This window comes from Salvia splendens, chromosome 18 (genome assembly GCF_004379255.2).
Source record: "Salvia splendens isolate huo1 chromosome 18, SspV2, whole genome shotgun sequence".
NCBI classification, from domain to species: domain Eukaryota; kingdom Viridiplantae; phylum Streptophyta; class Magnoliopsida; order Lamiales; family Lamiaceae; genus Salvia; species Salvia splendens.
The window spans coordinates 18,563,255-18,584,148 of record NC_056049.1 but is presented as its reverse complement, the minus strand read 5'-3'; the positions used below and the strand labels follow the sequence as shown (position 1 = coordinate 18,584,148).

Sequence of the window (20,894 nt, the reverse complement as noted above, 5' to 3'; positions counted from 1 at the left end):
TTTGCTGACTGCTTTTCTCCTCCTTCACCCTCTAAATATACATTTCTAAGCCAAAGATAGCTTTCTTTCTACTCCATTTTCTAGAAAATTGAGACTGATTTATGTAAATTCAACAGGACTGGGCTTGATATTGAAGCATTGTCCCCTTAATGATTTCTTCTAAAGGGAATAAATTTGGCAAAGTGCAGAAGATAATGATTTCTATTACTCAAAGTAATAGAAAAAAGATTTTATTTAGGCCAAGAATAAGAATGATCACCACGAATGGCTGATGAAACCTTGGTTAGCTACTTAGATTGATGTTATTAGATGAAGATGGAAGAACAGATAGAAGAAGTAAGGCTGCAACTCTACCTGAATTGAAGATCAAAACAGGGAAGTTGCCTGTGAATGTTGTGAGACCATATCAAGAGTGAAGGACGGACACAAGGTAAAATGGCGCAAGGCTGAACTAAATGCAAACATCTTCCATCAAACATGTGAACTAGATGTAGATGAGAACCCTATAGTTGAGAAAACTGTTGTGGTCCTTGAGTCTGAGAAGCCTTCTGCTCCTCCAATACCAAAATCATCAGAAAGAAAGCAAGAGGTTTGATATGGTAAACTACTGTCTATTTATTATTAACTGGATATAAATTATTATGAGGTTATCTCTTGAATATTTTCATAGAGTATTGCTCTTGCCGTATCTAAGCAATACTGCATTGATTCAGTCTGGATTTTGTGAGAAATACATGGTAAACAATGAGATGCATGTCCCCAGCACGTTAGATCAAAGTAGACCTAATCCATAGGTAATCTGTTTGCACATCAATTATGTTCTGATGCTCCCAGGTGAAGAGTTCCTACAAGAAGGATCTGCCAAGCTTTGCCAGAAATAGTGCTTCTGAACAACCTTATATGTCCACTCATTGTACGTAGTATGGAAAAGCGCCATTAGCACGTTCAGGAATGCTCCTGAGAACTGAAGAAACTCCTAAAGCAAAAGCTCTCAAGGTGGACAAAAATCAAGCACAGACGGAAAAGATGTCAACTAATTCTTCAGTGGTATGTTTAGTATTCATGATCAGGTTGGAAGTCTATATCCATGCTGTTGGAACACTCTTCCTCGCTTATTCCTGTGGCGAATTCTTTAAAGAACAGCCCCCGTTCCTGAAACCTACTACTCGCAAAGTATCCAAGCTCAAGACAAATTCTGCACGACAACGGATGTGTTTTTCCATTGGTGTATGAACACAAGATCCAGTCTCCTAGCCTGGGAAAGACTGATTAAGGAAGGTTTGGTGCAGATGTAAACAGTCATTATTTATTCAATTTCTTGAGTGTTTTTTCATGCATTTTAATTTTAGTCAAAGTAAGATGCCATTATTTATTGAGCTCACTTAGTGCATTTTTGTGAACTCACTTACTGCACTGTCAAAAAGGAAAGGGAAAGAAGATGGCAAGTGTATCTGCTTAAGAAGAAAAAATCCTGCTTTTGCAGTCAATAGTCAATGCTTGATGCACCAGGAGTACATAAACTGTGCATACATACTCATTTTGCGCGGTTAATTTCGCTATCTAGGCTTACAACATGCAATGCACAAAGCATATACTAGAACCTAGTGCCTTTTCTTACAGTAATGAATGGTGTGGAGCTCAAATGTGGAGCTAGATCTGGTGATAAACATTCACCAACCTTCTTTGTGAGATGTGATATAGGAGTTTGCTTGTTTTCCAGCGGGCTGAAGGGCTGGCGCGCAGGCCACTGAACTGCCTTCACCGGGCGTAAACAAGCCAGATGACCGCGTAGCTGGTTCTTGCAAAGAGGGAGCTTGCTCGTCTGTGTAGTCGCCTCTTTATCCTTTGCCACAGGAGCACCAGAAGGATCCTATTCATTCATAAGTAATTGTAAATAAGTTAGGACTATATACCAACGATGAAAGAGAGAGATGAAGATGATGAGAGAATATACCCCAAGAGCAAGAAATGTAAAAGACTGTTGTTGGTCTCCACCAAGTTGCTTTTCTATCAACTTCCTCAAGTCAGCAAGGGTGGAGTCTTTCAAAACCTTCATTGTAGTGATGAACTTCCCGGGATTCTCCTTTGACGCCTCCCACTTCACGTATACTTCAATGTGATCCTCCTCCAATTTCTCTGCAGCTAGCTCCCCGGAGCCCCTTAATTTCCCGAGATATTCTTCTCCCACGCCAAGAAGATCTTTCGAGATACTCTTCTCGAGATGGGAGATTTCATTGATTGCGGTCTTTGATGGATCAGTGTTCTCTGAATTTGCTCTAGCTGCCGTAGTAGTGTTACCGTGCTGTGAAAGTTCTCTATAATTTCCACACAGAGTGAAAATATTTTGAATCCTCAGCTGGCGAGAGGCGGCTGCTTCTTCGGTGTTTTCAGAGTCATCGTATAATCCGAGTCCCTCGTGCTCTGCTGCATCACCAAATCGCAACTTTCCTTGGTCCCGGATAGCAACATCTGGTGTCACTATCATCTGTTTCTCCTCGATCACCTCCTTCTGCATTTCATCATCACAATGACTGCTCTTATCTTCATCCTCATTATCACATTCTTCCTCCTCATACACAGTGGTCAAGCAGCTTTTGTTTGGGAAGCTGTACATTCCTTCATTGGGGTACGAGTAGCCCGAAACAGCACTAGCAATGCCATTTACATTTCCGTTGTAAATCACTTTCGTTTCCAAGTCGAGTGACTTGTCCAAATCCATGGACTTAACCATGTCTGAATCTTCACTGCAGGCCTGCAACAGTTTCTTCATGAAGCTTCCACCTTCCATATCCACGGACACCCCACCCCTCGAGAGACGAAGTTCGTGTTCAATCTCCTCAAGACGCTGTCGCAGCATCTCAACCTCCTGTTGCTGTTGGAGAATCTTTTCTTCCATCTTTCGCCTCTCCATTTCAACGAGTTCGTTGGCCATCTTCTCACATTCTCGTATCTTCCTCTCCAACTCGTTCTTCATCCTCAGCGTACGTTCATTTACTTTCGAATTGATCTCCTCTTCACTTGCCTCAACTCCTCTTTGTTCTGCAAGAGCAAGCTTTCTCTTCAGCGAAGACACTTCTTCTTCTCTCTTTGCTAGCGCCTTTTGGGCCTGATTTCGCTCTTTTTCCCGAGTTTTGTTTTCAATCTGTAACTTGCAGATGAACTGGTCCAGAGCTGCTAGCCTCGACCCCATGATAACAGCAGACGAAGAATCTTCAGCGCCTTTAACCGGTGTATGAGGACCTCGAACTATGCACTTTGCCTTCGCCCCATATTCTAAGGTCGCAATAGTTTTATGCAACTCCCTTGGCTCAGGGCTGGCACATAGTATCATCAAAATCTTCGACTTATCATCCTCAAACGAATCCTGTTCAAAAAAATCTAGTCAATTTCACAAACCAATGAATGATTCATAACATAACTGAGCTAAACAGATCATAATCAAACCTGCAGAAGCATTGTCAACTTGCTATCACGAAACGGAACATGAGAGTCACCGTTTGCAATCGATTCAACCACTCTCTTCAGTGCTATGTTGCCTTGGTTGATCTTCGCTGTCTGCATACATATATGCAAAGAACTTTCTTTCACAATCATTCCACACAGCTTTCAGAGAGAGAGTATAACTATGTCTATATGTACCTGCATCTTTGCTTCCAATCCGGTCTGACCGGCTTGTTCTATATTCTCAGAGCCCGCCATATCCACAAGCATGAGGCGTCCCCCAACAGTCGGAACATCAACAATTATCTAGCGTGTGCAAAGAAAACAATTCTCGATAGTTTTACACATCATGTGGCCCTTTAAATCATCAAAGTTTCCTAGAAATGTACTCACCAAGCAATGGCTTCTAGAGCTTCTCTCATTGCAAAGAGTGCTCTTCACTATCCTTCTCTTCTCCACTTTCTGAATCTCCTTCAGTATCTTCCCAGCCTCGTTCCCCGAAATATAAGTCGCGTTCTTCGCCTTCTTCCCCATCACTTCCAGCTTCACCTGCTTAACATACACAATTAAGAGGCTGAATTTGCAGTTGCTATAAATTATGCACTAAACCAATTCATCTAAAAAAACATGACCAAATCATCATATCAATTATCAAATAAAGAAATGCTCAAAATTGATGAAACTGAAATCAATCACCTTAGAAGCAGAGCCAGCCTTTGAAAATCCCAAATTAAAGCCTCCACCATTAGTGTTTGAACACAAAAGGTCATAAATTTCTTCATTATAAATCTCCAAAACAGTAACCTGCACAAAAGTTTGAAACCCTAATTTATCATCTTCCTCCCCCAATATCCCCTTCAACGAATTGTACACGATCCCGGGCTGCGCCAAGCACCCGAACATCGTGTAACTCTTGCCCGACCCGGTCGGTCCATACATCATGATCGTGCATTTCTGGCCCGTCTTCACGCCGTTGATCCTCGATTCCACAAATTTCTTGTAAAAGCCCTCGAGATCGTCCTTCTCCGACATCGAGACGCCGTCGAGGGTGAAGTCTCGATACCCAATTTCCGTTTTCACTCTCACGGATTTGGCGTCTCCGGTGATTTGAAGAGCATTGAGCTTGCTCTTGAGGTCCGGGTGGTCGCGGATTCGGCCAATCACCTCCACTGGGTGCTCCGGCGCCGTGAAATTGAGGCGCTGCTTTGATGTAGGGGTTTTGGTTTGGTGGTGGGATGCGTTTGATTTCGTTGAGGGTGTCAAAAGATTTGATTTTGTTGAAGGTGTCGGAGCCATTTCTTCCGATTCAAGATTTTCTGAGAAATGGGAAATTCTCAGAGAGAGGGAGAATCAAGAAAGGAAATGAAGAAGGGAGATGGAAATTGATTGACGGCGAAGGAGGAATAGTTTTTTTTATTTTTTATTTTTAAGATTTTGAAAAAGTAGCCGTTATAAGAAGAAGTAACGTCTCTCTTCCAAGCGCGCTATCGCTATGGAAAGGAACTCGTGTATGTTTCTGACTATTTAAGGAGTAATAAATATAGATATAGTAGTTTCGATTGATTTATTCATTGGATTTACAAAATACTCCAGATCACTTATCTTTTACCATTTCCTTTAAAAATAATCACATGTTGTCTTTTACTATTTCCTTTAAAAATATACTCATTCTGTCCCATCAAAGCTGAACTATTTTTCTTTTTAATTTGTCTAAACCAAGATGAATCATTACTGAAAGTAGAAATATATTATTTCCTACTTTATTCTATCCATTACTTTAATCACTCAACACACAAAATTAATTTGCATAAAATCTCATGCCGCCCAAGAAAAGGTATATACGACAGGTATATCATATGTTTACCTTCTTAAAAAGTGAACTATACACTTCTAAAAAGTAACATATTTCAAATGGAAAAGGTATATAGAAAGGTAAATTATATTTTTAAAATAAAATAATAGTACATAATCCATTAAAAAATATAAAGTGTAATACCTTCTCAAATACCTTTCCCCTTGGAGAATAATCTTTCATGACAAAAGGTAAATATGGTAGTTATAAGATTTACCTCTCCATCAATGGAGAGGTAAAGATACTTCTTCAAAATGGGAAAAAATATAATACATTCTCAAATACATCTCCCCTTGGAGAAGGATTTTTTTACGAAAAAAGGTATATATGTTAGTTATATTAGTTTACCTCTTCATTTACTTCTTCCCTTGGAGATACTCTAAAGACGAAGGGTGCGTTAATATCAAATTATTATGCATAAAAATAATAAATAAATATTTATTTAAATTAGCCTATAAATATTGATTAAAATATGTTGAATATCTAATCTAATCTAATCTAATACAATAACGCAAACACCTAAAAAATATATACATTAAGAACATATAAATTTCAATAGTGAAATACCGTCACCAATAAATTACAAAAATTAAAATTAACTTTTATAAAAATAAAAATCACCTTCGCATGAATATGATTCGTCTGAGAACTAAGAGCACCATATCTCGTCTTGTAGAAAGAGGTCTACTCGACGAGGCTTAAAAATATTGTTCTTTATTTTATTTAATAATTCAATTAGTAGTTTCATTTCTTTGTACTTCTTTGATTCCTTTGGATTGTGTTACGCCCGACAATTAATTTTATTTTATCAGAATTTTCCTAACAATCGCAAGACGAGATAGAAACTGCCATATGAGTAGAGATAGGGACGTGAGTGTAGTAAGAAACCCATTGGGTGAACAGAATAGCTAGCTAAATTTAGAGGGTTGGAATTGGAAAATTCTTACCTATTAGAATTTGATTAGCCAACAACCGGAATAGGGCTAACCCAGACCCGTGGGTCCTAGTGGACTAGACCTAGATGCAGTGTTGTCTGTTCTTCTATCTTATTTGATAACATAAAATCTTTACACCTTTATCTTTATGTGGACATCTACAAAAAATGGATACAAATAAAACAAATCTTATTTACACATACGATCTTCCTCTAAATTTGTTTAATTTAGATCTCAAGGAACCCTAATGCCAGTCCCTCTCTTAGCCATGTGAAAAGTTTTCTTGAGAAAATGATGGGCAGCTCGATCTTTCCTAGCACAGAGCACCCTCAATATGGTGTTGGCATCAGATCGGCTCCAGTTTGCAGTGGTAGGCGGTATGGGCATCTTCCGGTCTTCTCCACACGGCTCCGTTGCAACGCTGTTGAAATCCTCGATCAATTGCTCCGTGGACTGCCCCATGAGCGCCAGCACCCCTTCCGCCACCTCAGACTCTTTCTCCACCATGTCGTCTTCGACCAGGCACGTGCAGAATAACGACTTGAGGAGGTCGAAATCCTCCTTTATGGCGGGGTGGTCCAGCTGGCAGAACATCCTGTTGTTGCCGCCGGCTAGGAGCACCCTCAGGAACGACTCGAAGGACGCCTTCATCACTTCCTTGAGCGCCATCGGCTGCGCTCTCTCGCTGACGATGGCGCAAAGGAGAGTGAGGTTCTGCTTCAGAACTCTCAGCGTCGGATTGATGCGCATGTTGCCCACGCCGCCCACGTAGAGGCTGCCGTGCAGGACCGAGTTGGAGTCGATGAATATGAGGCGGTACGCAGCCACCTCGGAGACATGCTGGCAGGCGATCCGTAACATGGATAGACTGGATTCGAAGTAGGAGGTGGATGACGGTTTCCTTTTGTTGGGGAGGACTTTGGCCGACATGGACACTGATTTCTCCAAGCTATGCAGCTGGGAGACTAGGTAGTGCAAGGTGTTGAGCCTTATGTACAGCCGTTGCGTTCCGCGGCTTGTCGTCGGTTTCTGATGGCTTCTATCACCCCCGGACAGAATCTGGTTCAGATCCTCCACTCCAACGCTGCAAGCCGCCCTTTTCCACAGCTTCACGAACTTTGAGTCGCGGTTGCACCGTGTTAGTGGTGGAAGTGTAGGCATGCAGCCCTGCTTTGTTCCTACAAAACTGATTCATGAAACCAGATACGCAGATAGACAGATATATATATTCATCTTACCGCATGAGGCAACAAATGCGATGTATTCACGTAAGACGGTCTGCAAGGCATCGATGAGATAATGGAATGAGGCCTCGGTTATAGTGATGGAAATGTCGAAGAAATTCTCGAGGGCTTCCTTGGCAAAGGAGACCACCTCTACTGCTGAATAAGCGTGAGGTTCGTGTTTCGACTTGGGATTCCATGTCTGCAATACCAACACCAACCATATATTCATTGGGTAGTGATAAAATGCAAACTCTAAATATTCTACAAACTCCAAACTTTGATCTTAACAGCGTTAGAAAATGTCTACAGATGACAAAATAACAGCAACAAAAAATGTCAACACAACATCAACCGTTGAAACTGTGTTGATATTTTTTGTTGCTATGATTTTTGTCATCTGTTGACATTTTCCAATGGTCTAGATTATAGTCTGTATCACATCCCTATGAAATGAAATAGTACTATGAGATATTATGATGACTTAATAATTACTTCGGTTTGCTTTGCTGTCAAGACATGCTCCTTCCCTTTGGACAGTCTGTCTTGAATCCATTGCTTCATCTGTTTAAAAATGACGTTATCCCCTTCATAAAGAACCATCTCCCTTACAATGGCCTTGCCGCCGTCCTCGCACTCCACCGAATCCTCCACCACCATCTGCACCAGGCTCTTCTCCAACTTCCCGGCCCTCTGCAGAACAATCACCGTCTCATTCAAGAGCGGCGATCTTCCCGTCAAATATTGCTTGAGCAAACCCCCGTAGCACGTGTGCAGCGTCACTGCCGCAACCCCAGCCGCGATCGGGTGCCATCTCTTCAGAAGAGGGCTGAAAGTGTCCTTCTCCTTCATGGCCAACTCTTCTATTTTTCCTGCTAACTTCATTAGCAGCTCGCTTGCCTCTCGCGCTTCGCCATTCCTCATCAACTCCATTGCATCTTCATTTTCTACCATCTTTTTTCCCATTTGATTAATTAGTGGAATGTGAGTTCTACTTTTATATATTGGTTTTATAATAAAATGTGAGAGCAGTGATTTAGTGGAATGTGGGGTACATAACTAAAAGTTGTAAAAAGTAAACTAGCGAGGAGTAATGGCGGACAGAGGAGTATTTGTTTGCAAACCTTGTTGAATGCGTTCTTTAGAGATGATCGGATGTAATAATCAACTCGATTTCCAGTGAATTCGTCGGCGTTATCTTGACCGGAAATAACGTAATCCGGTACATCCTCTTCTAATATTTTGGTAAGGGAGAAAAGCAGAGGAAGCATATTCTCCATTAGGCCAATTGTTTCTTTATTGAAATTGTCATGGTAATTAAGCAGCCTGGCTTCCATCCACTTGTTCATGGAACTAAGAGCTTGGGCGAGCATTTTGAGATAGTAAGGATCTCGGTCTGATTTCTTAGCATCACTAGCAACCTCAGTCAACATGGCATAAGATGCAGCTAGGAGATCAGGTTCCACTTGGCCAGTCGCGACGAATTGCTCGAATAGAACCCATGTGAAGCAGAGGTTGTGGACACATCTGTTGATTCCCAAAGTGGACCATGTCTTCTTGATGAGCTCGATCAACTCATCGACTTCGTTTAGCACCATGGTCTCTTCCTTGGAGTCGAAGATGGAAGCCAGGAGTGACGTGTAGATGTGGACGTTGAGAGGGTATCCGTCAGCCCAGTGGCAGACATCGGTGCTGCCCCCGTTGGGGCTGCGCCATGCCAGAGATACCACACAGTTGCACAGACCTCGCATGGTAACAGAGTTTTTTCCTGTGTCAATCGCCTTCTGGTTGGAAGTGTCTAGAATCTCTCTGAACTTGATGGCGAATGCATCCATTTTGTCTAAGGGGATGGATGGGTGGAGTACTAGTCCTGCCTCTAGTATTTTCAGCTGCCGCCTCTGCCACATGTGGTACTCGTCTGCGTCGCTGAACTCCGATGGCTTTAGGTGGCGGAGAAGCTCCAATGGGAGGATGATCGTCTCTGCCCGCCGTCCCATCTGAACACCACCACCACCACCACCACCTAAATAAATTAACTTTATAACTAATCTTAATGCATAACTACAGAACACCAATTTACTTCACTGTAACAGAAATATTTAGTTCACTAAAATGGTGTTTTCAAATAAATTCGTGTTCTCTGGTTATGCATTTAAGTAGTACTGTATATTTGAAGATACCAACTTGGCCAACAAGAGTTCTCATCAGAGTTTTCCGCAGCCTATTGTCGCTCTGCTCACTCACTTTCATCTGCAGGCGCATAATCTCCGCAGACGTCAGCGGCCGCTTCGTCTTCGAAACAAGCGGCACCGTGAAGCCGAACCTCGGGCTCGACGGGTCGGGCGTGGACGAGTCAGGGGACGTGGGCATGGGCACTGCCCCGCATGAGTTTGTCCGCCGTGAGGCAGGCGAGTGTCTCAGCATCTTGAGCCCCAATGCTCGCTTCACGCGGCTGGTGACGGCCGTTCCGGGGCCGTTGTGCTTCCCCGGGGAGCCGGGGCAAGCCCCGTACGGGTCGGCGGTGTCGATGGAGGAGTTGTAATAGGAGAGGGCGTTACGGCCTCCGAAGCCGGGAGAGGAGCGGCACGCGGTGAAGAACACCTCGTAGGCCGCCTCGCGGAGCTCATCGCGCTCGAGGCCTTCGATCCCGCTGAAGGGCGACGAGAGGTCGTGTGCGGGTGTGGACGAACGGGGGCTGCTAGGAGTGCGGGGCGAGGAGGGGGCGCTATGGGGGCTCACGGAAATGCGGAAATCACGACCCATTGCCAGCGGGGGTCGAATTTCCGGCGAGGGAAATCTACGTCGTGAAGAATCTGGCGGGAGAGATGCACTAATTCATATAATAGTGCTAAGAAAATAGGAGGCAAGAGATGATAAACGTTGAGAAATAAGGTGGCTGGCTTGCCATTACAAAGATTACTATCCAACATTAACTATTTAAGGAAAATTCCATTTTTAGTTTGCGATCCGGATTTATTTAACCACTTCTAAATATGTGTGTCATACAGACTTATGATACTAATATGGTTTAAAATATCACATCTCAGTTCATAATTAAGAATCAATAATATCCTTTATAATCTATCCGTCCGCAATTAGGAGTCTTATTTTTTGGGCAAAAGTTTTAAGAAATGTTAAAAAAAGTGGGTAAAAAAAAGTTAGTGAAATATAACTCTCATTTATATATATTAGTTTTAAATAAAATGTGAGTGGAATGTGGGACCCTATTACCATTTATGGTAAAAGTGAACCGGGACTCTTATTCACAGACGAACTCAAACGGAAAAACGGGGCTCCTATTCGCGGATGGAGGGAGTATTTATTAATATATCAAGCATATGCAGGTTACGATATTTTATACTCCCTCCATCCGCCAATAAATGTCTTAATTTTAATCGGTAAGAGTTTTAAGAAATTGTTTGACTTTATGAAAAAAAAATGGGGAAAAAATATATTGGGAACATAATTGATTTCAATCGAAAAATGTATGATAAGAGCATCATTAACCCTGGCCCGGATTCAGGCTCCAAGTCCCCTCCACGTCATCATTCCCCTAAATTTGAGTCCCATGCCACAACTTCTCTAACCCTGCAGGCCCCATCCCAGGCCACAACCATTAAATTGCACTATTCAAAATTTACAACTTATTTTACGTGTGAAAAAAAACGCCGAAAAATATAAAACACGAAAAAGTTGTTCTTCATTCGGATATTGAAAATTACAACATAGAAATTTAAAAATACAAAAAAAACTATAAAAACATAACGTCAATGCTGAAAAACGTTGGTGCGTGTCCAAATCTCTTCAATTAGATCCGCTTGGAGGCGAGTGTGTAGTTCTTCTTGGCGCATCGCAGCTAAACGGGCCATGACATTGCGCATGTCGGGAGGAACGCCGTGCACGGGCGGGGCAGTGACAGTGTAGTTACTGGCGGTGCTGGAGAGCGGATCGTCGCTCCACAAAGTGATATTTTCTCCCTCGTCCTCAACGACATGTTATGCATTATGATACATGCATACACGATATCGGCGATTAGTGGACGCTGCCAACCACGGGCCGCTCCTTTCACAATACCCCACCGTACTTGGAGGACTCCGAATGCACGCTCCACATCTTTCCGAGCCGCCTCTTGCTTTTGGGAAAACAATGTCCTCTTATCCGTTGTCGGACATATGACAGTCTTAACGAACACGAGCCATCAATGGTAGATCCCTTCTGCCAGATAGTACCCCATACTATACCGACGGTGGTTGGCAGTGAACTCTACGTTCGGCGCTTGCCCGACACACAAGTCATTGAACAATGGAGACTTGTTCAACACATTGAGGTCGTTGTTTGACCCAGCGACACCAAAGTAGGTATGCCAGATCCACAATCGTTGGTCGGCAACGACCTCCAACACAATCGTTGGATGTGTGCTCTTGTGCCCGCTAGTGTATTGTCCTCTCCAAGCCGTTGGACAATTCTTCCACTGCCAGTGCATACAGTCGATGCTGCCCAGCATTCCCGGGAAGCCGTGGGTCCGCTCGTGCATGTTCACCAACTTGCGAATGTCGTCGGTGGTTGGCTTTCTCAAGTATGTATCCTTGAATTCTTCAATGACTGCCCGACAGAATTTAGCTAGGCAATCCCTTCCAGTATGCTCGCTTACATGGAAATACTCATCGACCATATCTGATGTAGTTCCGTAAGCTAGTTGACGTATGACAGATGTGCATTTCTGCAAAGTCGATATACTTTTCCGGCCCACAGCATCGGTGATTTGCATGAAATACGAGTCACGAGCTACAGCTGCGTTGACGATGCGCAGGAACAAAGGCCTCCGCATCCGGAACCGGCGACGGAACATCTGATCACTCCATCGATGATCTCTAGAGAAATAATCTGTGAAAAGTCGCAAACCAGCTTGTTCACGGTCTCGGTGGATATACATCCGAGTACGTGGTACCCGGACGTGTTGTTCATTCCACGCTTGAACAACAGCTTGGTAGCGTTCCACCTCGTTGTTGATTTCTTCTTGGATTGTCGGCACCGCCGCCTCTAACATTCGGCCCATTTGAGCTTCGATTGCTCTTTGACCTTCATGGTGGGAAGGCCTTTTTTTCGAATTTTATAGTGTGAGAGGGAGAGAAATAAAGTTGAATAGATATGAAAATGGATGAAGTGGTATTTATAGATAAATTTTCGAATTTAATTAAAAAAATAGAATTGCGGCCCGGTCCGTCCCGAACACCATTTAACGCTGGGCCGGACCGCGTCGCGTCCCGTCCCGGAACGATTAATCCTGAGCCGGGCCGGACCCCGGGCGCGGCCCCGGGACGCGACTGCGTCACCGGGACCGTCCCAGGCCGCATTTCTTCGCCGTTTAACTCCGGGGGCCGCGAGCCGGGACCCAAGTACGGTCCGGCCCGCAATGTTAATGATGCTCTAATCCATTAAAACTAAAGTAATAATGTTATATCATAAAATTATTTTGCATTTTCATAATTAAATGTGTACCTTTCTTGTGTTTATATGCCTAGGGTACTGACTACTAATCCCCTAATTAACATCAGCCCTCAACATAAGAACTAAAAACTAATGTGGAACATTGGATCATAAAATAGATGATACAGAATTTTCTTTTAGCAATGTTAGTCCCGCCAATTTCAAATTTGATCCTCCACTAATATTCGTGCTCATTTTATGTTATGTAAATTGTCTTCAAAATCTCCAATTCCTCTCTAACGGAAATCATAATTTTACCTATCGATTGCCCATTTATCAACTCAATAATTAAAATCTCTGCCACTATTCTTCCAAATGCATGAATCAAGATATGATTAGAAATTATTCAATTTAAGAGATCTATCCATATGAACTCAAAATTTTGTAGGAACATAACTCCCATTAGTGTGGGTTGCGGTGTTATTAAATATTGTTACATACGTAGACTAATGGGATACAAACCATAACCCTCATTGGAGAAGAATATGAGTTGCAAGCATATATTTGAATTACCCCAACTTTATTAGTATGAGGCCTTTTGGAGAGCGTCTCTAGTAGGGGTGGCACGGTACGGTATACCGCACCGAAAATGTCATACTGCATACCGTACCGCAAATTGCGGTATGAGAAAATGTCATACCTATACCTTACCGAATTTTTCGGTATACCGCATTGCGGTATACCGAAAATTCGGTATGTCAATATTTGAAAACCTTTACCTTACCGACATTGCGGTATACCGTACCGTGTTGCGGTATACCGCGGTATACCGCAAATCATACTTGTTTGATTTATAAATAATAAATATATTAAATATTATAATTTTATAAATAATAAATATATTAAATATATATAATTATTAACGGTATATACAACCGCGATATATGCAAAATTCATACCTTTGCCGTACCTTAATCTAACAGTAAGGTATCATACTGTACCGAAAAATGCGGTATACCGAAAATGCGGTATTTTCGGTATTTTTTCGGTACGGTAAGTGCGGTATTTCGGTATATTTTGCCAGCCATAGTCTCTAGAGCAAACTCGTGAAGGCTTTGCCTAAAGCGGACAATATCTACTAATATGAGTTCGGGTGTGCGCCGCCGAACCCTTACATAGACCAATATAAGGAAACCATAATACATGGTTCAGTTATAATTATAACTTAGTTATTTTATTATAGTTTTTGCATAATTTTCAGAAATTGTAAGTAAGGCAGATTGATAAGTCGCATTTTAGGCCTTGGTTACTGGTCAGTATAACGTGCGTAATTGGATTATATCTGCAAAATAGTTGCTAGAGTGTGCAGGAAAAAGGTCCCAGTCAGTACGAGAGGGTTCAGATAACTCAGGTGAAAAGAGCGCCAGAAGGGTGCAATACTGACCAGGATGCATGCCAAAAAGGCTCGAGATGGAGTAGAAGGATTGCTGGGAAGGATCAACCACAAACAAGGGCAAAAGAGTCATTTCACGCAGAGAGTCTACCCTAAAAAGCAAGGGCAGGCCTCCCTATAAAAGGAAGCCACTTGGAGAGAGAATGATCATCGACATTCACACTTAGTTAGAGTATTCTCTCTCGGTAGATCAGTTCCTTTAGCATAATCCAAGATCTTCTCGTTCCTCACCACAACCATGGTCACCTGAAGTTCCATCAGTCCACCGGAGATTCGCATTCCATCGTTCCAGCCAGTTTATTTCGTAGTCGTAGCAGTTTCATCGCCCGGAGTGGCAAAACAATCTTTATTCGCTTTCCTAGTTAATCTTTACATGGTTTCCTTTCGTTGGATCTGTTGCATTTTCAGTACTTGTGATCTTTTGATGTGTTTCGTTTAGATCCAAACGTTTTATGCAATGAAGTTGTTTTTTTTATGCATCTCTTTCGGTTGAAATCTGTTTCATTCTACCTAGGTAGCTTAGATCTAGTTGTTGCGGTAATTTCTAAGTGTTAAAGGGCATGATTTCATTTGGAGTTGCTTGATCTGTGATTGTTAGTTAAGTTGCTGTTTAGATTTAACTTCTGAAGTGAGTAAGTGCGAGATCTGAGTTTACGCGATTCTGCCACCTTGCATGTCGTCCAGTATGTGTAGTTCTTGATTTCACTGGTTTACTCTTTGAATTTTAGTGAATTAATTGTGGATCTGAATTATGAAGTTGTTGATCTGCAAATGTTAACCATGGAATCTGAGTTTGTTTGATTTTCTGCATTCTTGTTGAAGAAGATAACATGCACATCCAAGTTTGGGACCACTTTTACTTTTTAGTTACTTTTTGCTTTTGTCTTTTGCTTTTCATGCTGGTACCCTACAGACCTGACAGTGCAGACACCAAACCACCACTTATTCTTTGATATTCCGTTTAGCCTTTTATAGTAACTATCTACTTTCCACATGTCCCTGAAACACCTTGTCTCCCACTCTCACGTACACAACCACATGTCGTCCACTTTCACACCACCCAGTCAGTAGAGTACCACCTTTAATTCCTGTCTAGGTAGAATCTCAACCCAAGCGTGGTAGCTAACCAACCCCCCTCCAGACTATCACCACAATTACCCAAAGCGCATCCATCTCTGTGGGATTCAACCCTTACCTCCACTATACTAGCCAGTAGAAGTGGGTTGAGGAATTTCTTTGATGCCAGGTTCAGGCTTAGCCGGGGTTTCTATCCTGATCAGTACGATACATCCTTGCTTAACACGACACCTGCAAGCCTGTGAGCATCATAAAAAATGGCGCCGTTGCCGGGGATGGATGGCGTTATTAACTGTTATTGTGTGTGATATTTTGGCGTATATATTGTGCATAATTTTTCTCTTTTCTTTTTATTTCAGTTTATGAGAAGCAGTTCGGCTCCTGACCATTGGAAGCCGAAGATACTCCAACGAGGGACTATACTCGTGACCATTCGTTCTGGCCTGTCGACAGCCCTATCTGACCTAGGCACGAGTAGTGACGAAGAGCAAGACACCATATAAGGAAGAATACCAGAACCGGTGCTACAATTGGAAGGTAACCCAAGGAGGATGGCTGCCCACGTAGACGATGACCCAGAGATCGGATCGCTGAACGCGCATGCCGACGGAGAACCGCCGCAAGCAATAGTTGTCACCCCGGGACAGACAGCCTGTGATGTGAAGCCCCATGTTATCGCAATTCTACCCACGTACTGTGGGAAGAGTTATGAAGGGCCCTACGAGTTCCTTCATGAGTTCTGTAAGATTTGTAAGGCACAAAGAAGGCCGACGGGAGCGACCGAGGATGACTACAGATTGAAGGCTTTGCCGTTCGTCCTAAAAGGGGGGCTAACACATGGTTCATGCGTCTGCCACCCAACTCCATTGAGAGTTGGGCCGATTTCAAGTCAGCCTTCTTAGGCAAATTTTTCCCGTCATCAAAGACGAGTGCGCTGAAGAGAGAGATAACCAGTGTGAGGCAAGGGTACGACGAACCCTTGAGTGATTATTGGGCGAAGTATATGAGCCTTTTGGATGCATGTCCAAACCATTACATGGCAGACATAGAGATACATCACACCTTTTATGGAGGGATGAATAAGGCAACAAAGGATCTGGCAAACTCGTCGTCAGGAGGAAGCTTCACGCAATTAAGGGTCAGTGAAGCGAAAAAGGTCCTAGGGAAGCTTCTGAGCGCGAAGAAGGAGTACGACAATTCGAGAGATGGATACAGCAGAGAAAGGATTGCGAGTGCTTCGTCCGCTGACCAGGAGCAGAAGATAGAGCAGAAGATGAACTTGAAGATGGAAGAGCTGAAAAAGACGCTCCTGAGCGCGATCGAGAGGAACACGTCACCACCTTCCCCAACTGGGAGCTACAAGGGTGCAGAGCAGGGAAATCAAGGGCCAACCTACGATCAGTCGAATTACTTCATCAATATGGAGCAAGTCAATGCTGCAGGGTACTATAACTCTAGTGGGAATTGGATCCCGGGGAGACAGCGGGACGCACCATGGAGGGACCATCCAAATTTTCGATGCGGCGATGGGAACCAAAACCAAAACCAAAACCAAGGTCAAGGTCAGGACCAATACAACCCCCACCCGAACCAAAATCCCAACCGTAGCCCAGCAAACCCAGACCACCAATTCAACTGGTCAGGGAGGAACCAACAACCCCACAACCAAAACCCACAGAACCAAAACTCAAACCCTGTTTATGTGCCACCACACCAGAGGAACTACCAAAATTTCCAGAATCAGCATAATCAAGGTCCCCAACACCAACAGAACCAGAATCAATTCCAGAACCAAAACCAGAATCAATATCACCAAGACCAATACAACTCTCCTGCCCAGTACAACCAATACCCTCCTAACCAGAACCAGCAAAACTTCCAGAATTACCAACCCAACCAAAACCCCCAGTATAGCCAGCACCAAGGTCCGAATCAGTTCCAATATCCTAACAGGTCAAGGAGATCTATGGAGGACATGATGGGAGAAATGCTCGCTTCGCAGCAGAGTATCAAGGGTGAATTGCAGTCTAATAATGAAGTAGTGCAGGGGATGCAGAATGCCCATAAGGAGCATAAGGCTAACATAGATATGATGAATAGACAATTAGCCAAGCCGACAAATTCGATGGGTAAATTGTAAGGGAATTCAGGGAAACTCCCATCTACAGTCCATGTACCTGAAAAGGCAAACGTGAGCAAGGTCACATTGCGGTTCGGTACTGCCTATGATGGACCCCAACCGAAGAAACCCAGTGGAGAGCCCAGTAAAACGAAGGTACTGAGCTACATTGTCTCGGCGGGAGAGCTCAACAGACCTCTGCCTCAGATGCAGGATCCATTTTTCTTAGATGAAGCACCACTGGAAAAAGATGAAACCAAAGGCGTACGGTCCAGGGAAGACCCTCCTAAGGAAACGGAACCCACGACAGAGACTCCAGCCCAGGATGTGCCCAAGAGAGACTCAGGAAAGGCTGTTGAAGAACCAGTAGACGAGGCGAAAAGGAAAAACCATTCCATTACAGTTTCGTGACTAGGAGGAAGAAGGAGAAGCCAGTGGACTACATGTCCATTTTTGGGAAGCTGGATGTCACCATACCGTTCCTCCAAGCCGTGAAGCTACCCCCACTTAGGAAATTCATCAAGGATTTCATAGCCGGGAAAGCCCAGGAAGATGGGAAAATCATGGTGGAAGGGATAGAGTCAGCAATTGTGCAGGAGAAGCTACCGCCCAAGAGAGCCGACCCAGGTATGTTCACTTTACCTATAACTATAGGATATGTAAAAATCGAGCAGGCGATGTGTGATCTGGGAGCATCTATAAATGTTATGCCATTATCAATATATAATCAGTCGAAGGGAGTAAAGTTGTCAAACACTAGGGTGTTAATCCAACTGGCTGATAGGTCATGCATAAATCCTGAGGGCGTGTTGGAAAATGTATTGGTGAGAGTGCATAATTTTACTTACCCTGCTGACTTTTATGTGATCAAGATGAGTGAGTTTGAAGCTAGGGAGTCTAGCGGTATATTGTTAAGGAGACCATTTTTTAGAACAACTAAGACAATCGTGGACATGGCTGATGGAACAATTTGCATTGATTTTCATGGAGAAAAATTCACTTTTGATATCAATGAGGCCATGAAGAAGCCTATCGATTCTGAAAATCTATGCTATGTTGATGTAATTGACCCCCTAGTCCAAGATTTTCTTGAGACCGAATTATTGCAGGAAAAACTCCAAGCGTTAGATGTGTATGGACAGACTGATGTAGAATCAGCTGCATGGTGCGATCTGATCAGCAGCCAAAGGTTGACTGGTGAAGAGATAGAGTGAGCAATTAAGGACTTTTTTCAGAAGTCAGAATTTATTGGAGCCGCAGGGGCTCAACTACTAGCCAGTACAGAGGAATTCTCAAATGATGAATTAGAGAAAGAGGGGGATGCTGCAAAAAACCTTCTACCCGCAGACACACTTCCCCCACAAGTTGATTTAAAGAAAGCGGCCAACAAACAAGCCTTGGTGAGACTCCCTTCAAATCTCCGAGATGAAACCCCAGAAATCCAACCGCCGACTGAAGAGCGGCCGCCAAGCCCACAACCACAACCGCAAGTGCAGATACCCCAGGCTCCGGCGATGGTTCCCTTGAACGTACCGGCGGAGTTCCTCAGGCAGCAGGACCCAAATAAAGATGGGCGGCTGTGTTGGCGGGTTTTAGCCAAATCGGAAACGGATCAAGCATGACCAGAGGAACCCCGATAATACCGACCCAGAAACAGGTGTTCAGGCTACGGTGAACCCACCAACCTCCATTCCGATTTCCTCAACACCCTCACCAGAAAAGTAATCTCCCTCGATAATCGCTCTGTCGGCATCCTCGAAACCCTCCCCGACTCACCAAAAAACAGCACCAATGGATGTTAACCCCCTTTCCGCCCACTATGATTCTGACCTAGGGGAAACCGAAGGGAAAGAAAGGGATGAGAAGAAGAGTCAGGGGGAAGGGGATGAATCGGAGAGAGCACTGGTCGCGGAGCCTGTTTCCTAAGAAATGGAAAGAGAGGAGATAGATCTGAACGAGACGGCCAGGAAGCAAGGCCTCATGACCGATGACGAGTTTCAGGCACTTTTAGACGAGGTGAACAGGATGGAAGATGACACTTTCGGATGGCTGAGGGTCTAGACCTCGCATCAAAGGCAGTAGGAGGAGGTGAAGAAGCTACCGCGGTAAGCGACTCAGAAGGCATAGCCCACCAACCAAGAGACAAGGTGGAAGAGAAACAAACCGAAGATGAAGGGCCGAAGTCAGTGACTCCCCAGCCAGAAGCAGGGGAGAGTGATATACACATCGAGAATAAAGAGACCGAAGTACGACCAGTGGCACCACCAGTATCGAAACCGAAAGCAGTTAAAAGAAAATTGGTGTTGATGAATGATCCTAAGGCAGAACGGCCGAAGCCAAAGAGAGTGTCACAAAGATGCCTCGGGAAATGGACATCAAGCAAGGCAGGAGCAAACACGGCAGCAAGTGCAGTGGAGATCTCTAGTGAAGAAGAAAGGACTACTCCTACAAAACCTGAGGAGGAATCCTTGTCGGCTACCAACTTGAAAGATGCCTCGACAGCAACCGAAGTGGTCTCACCCACGCTGAGTGACCAGAGAGAGGAAACTGACAAGATGGCTGAGGGTCTGGACCTCACATCGGAGTCAGTTGGTCACGCAGAGCCAGTAGATGACAGTACCCATATCCGCGTGGAGACCCAGCCTACTGCCCAGAAGGAGCCTTCGACACCAACAGAGGAGAGACTGGAGGAAAATGAAGACGAAGATGAGGACAGATACCGCGAGGAGAGGAAACGGAAGGGGAAAGCCCATGTTACAAAGAAGCCAAGCAGCAAGAAGCAACGCACGGTCAACACCTGCATCGTCATCAAGGAGTTAGAACAGAGAGTCCAACCGCGCCGAAGGGAGCCGAGAGACAGTGAGTATACCGCTAGTGAAGAATCGTGGTCAGAAAGCGACGTATCCCTAGAGGACGAGGAGTATGGCGAAAAGCAGCTCCCACACAACCATCGTGAGTTGATGCATCTTCCGGTGGAAAAATTAAAGTACCGGCGTTGGAAAGTGGAGCTCACTGACAAGCTAATAGAAGACATGAAGCATTTCAACACCAAAAAGCTTCAGGATGTGTTTGATGACAAAGACGATGGCAGCAAGCAGGTTAAGAGCGGGAAGGTACTCTATTTTCCCTCTCTTGATGAACTGAATACCTGTGAGCCTTTCTTGTCACATATGCGTGCGTTGGGTTTCGACTGGTTGTTGGAAAATAGGTACCCGAGTATACCCATTAGGCTGGCAAAGGAATTTTTCACCACCTTTAGATTCAGGGTCACTATTGACCTGGATGAAGAGTCGATAACCTTTCGGGTATTCGGGAGAGAAGTGAGGATGAGCTTGATAGAGTGGACGGTCAGGTTGGGCATGTGTAG

At 44.0% G+C, this 20,894-nt stretch overlaps 2 protein-coding genes across 2 annotated transcripts; both read right to left on the bottom strand.

Moving 5' to 3' along the window:
* Positions 1-1,428: 1,428 nt before the first annotated feature.
* On the bottom strand, positions 1,429-4,894 carry LOC121777969 (kinesin-like protein KIN-10A). Its single transcript, XM_042175314.1, has 6 exons — positions 4,138-4,894; positions 3,835-3,990; positions 3,640-3,747; positions 3,445-3,555; positions 1,955-3,364; positions 1,429-1,870 (listed from the first exon to the last, which is right to left on the bottom strand). The coding sequence occupies exons 1-6, from the start codon at positions 4,735-4,737 to the stop codon at positions 1,595-1,597; spliced, it is 2,661 nt and encodes an 886-aa protein (XP_042031248.1). The 5' UTR covers positions 4,738-4,894; the 3' UTR covers positions 1,429-1,594.
* Positions 4,895-6,277: 1,383 nt separating this feature from the next.
* LOC121776414 (protein unc-13 homolog) lies at positions 6,278-10,281 on the bottom strand. The gene is made up of 5 exons (XM_042173590.1): positions 9,636-10,281; positions 8,576-9,448; positions 7,947-8,405; positions 7,467-7,653; positions 6,278-7,406 (listed from the first exon to the last, which is right to left on the bottom strand). Exons 1-5 carry the CDS (start codon positions 10,212-10,214, stop codon positions 6,463-6,465), a joined length of 3,042 nt encoding a protein of 1,013 aa, XP_042029524.1. The 5' UTR covers positions 10,215-10,281; the 3' UTR covers positions 6,278-6,462.
* Positions 10,282-20,894: the final 10,613 nt, after the last annotated feature.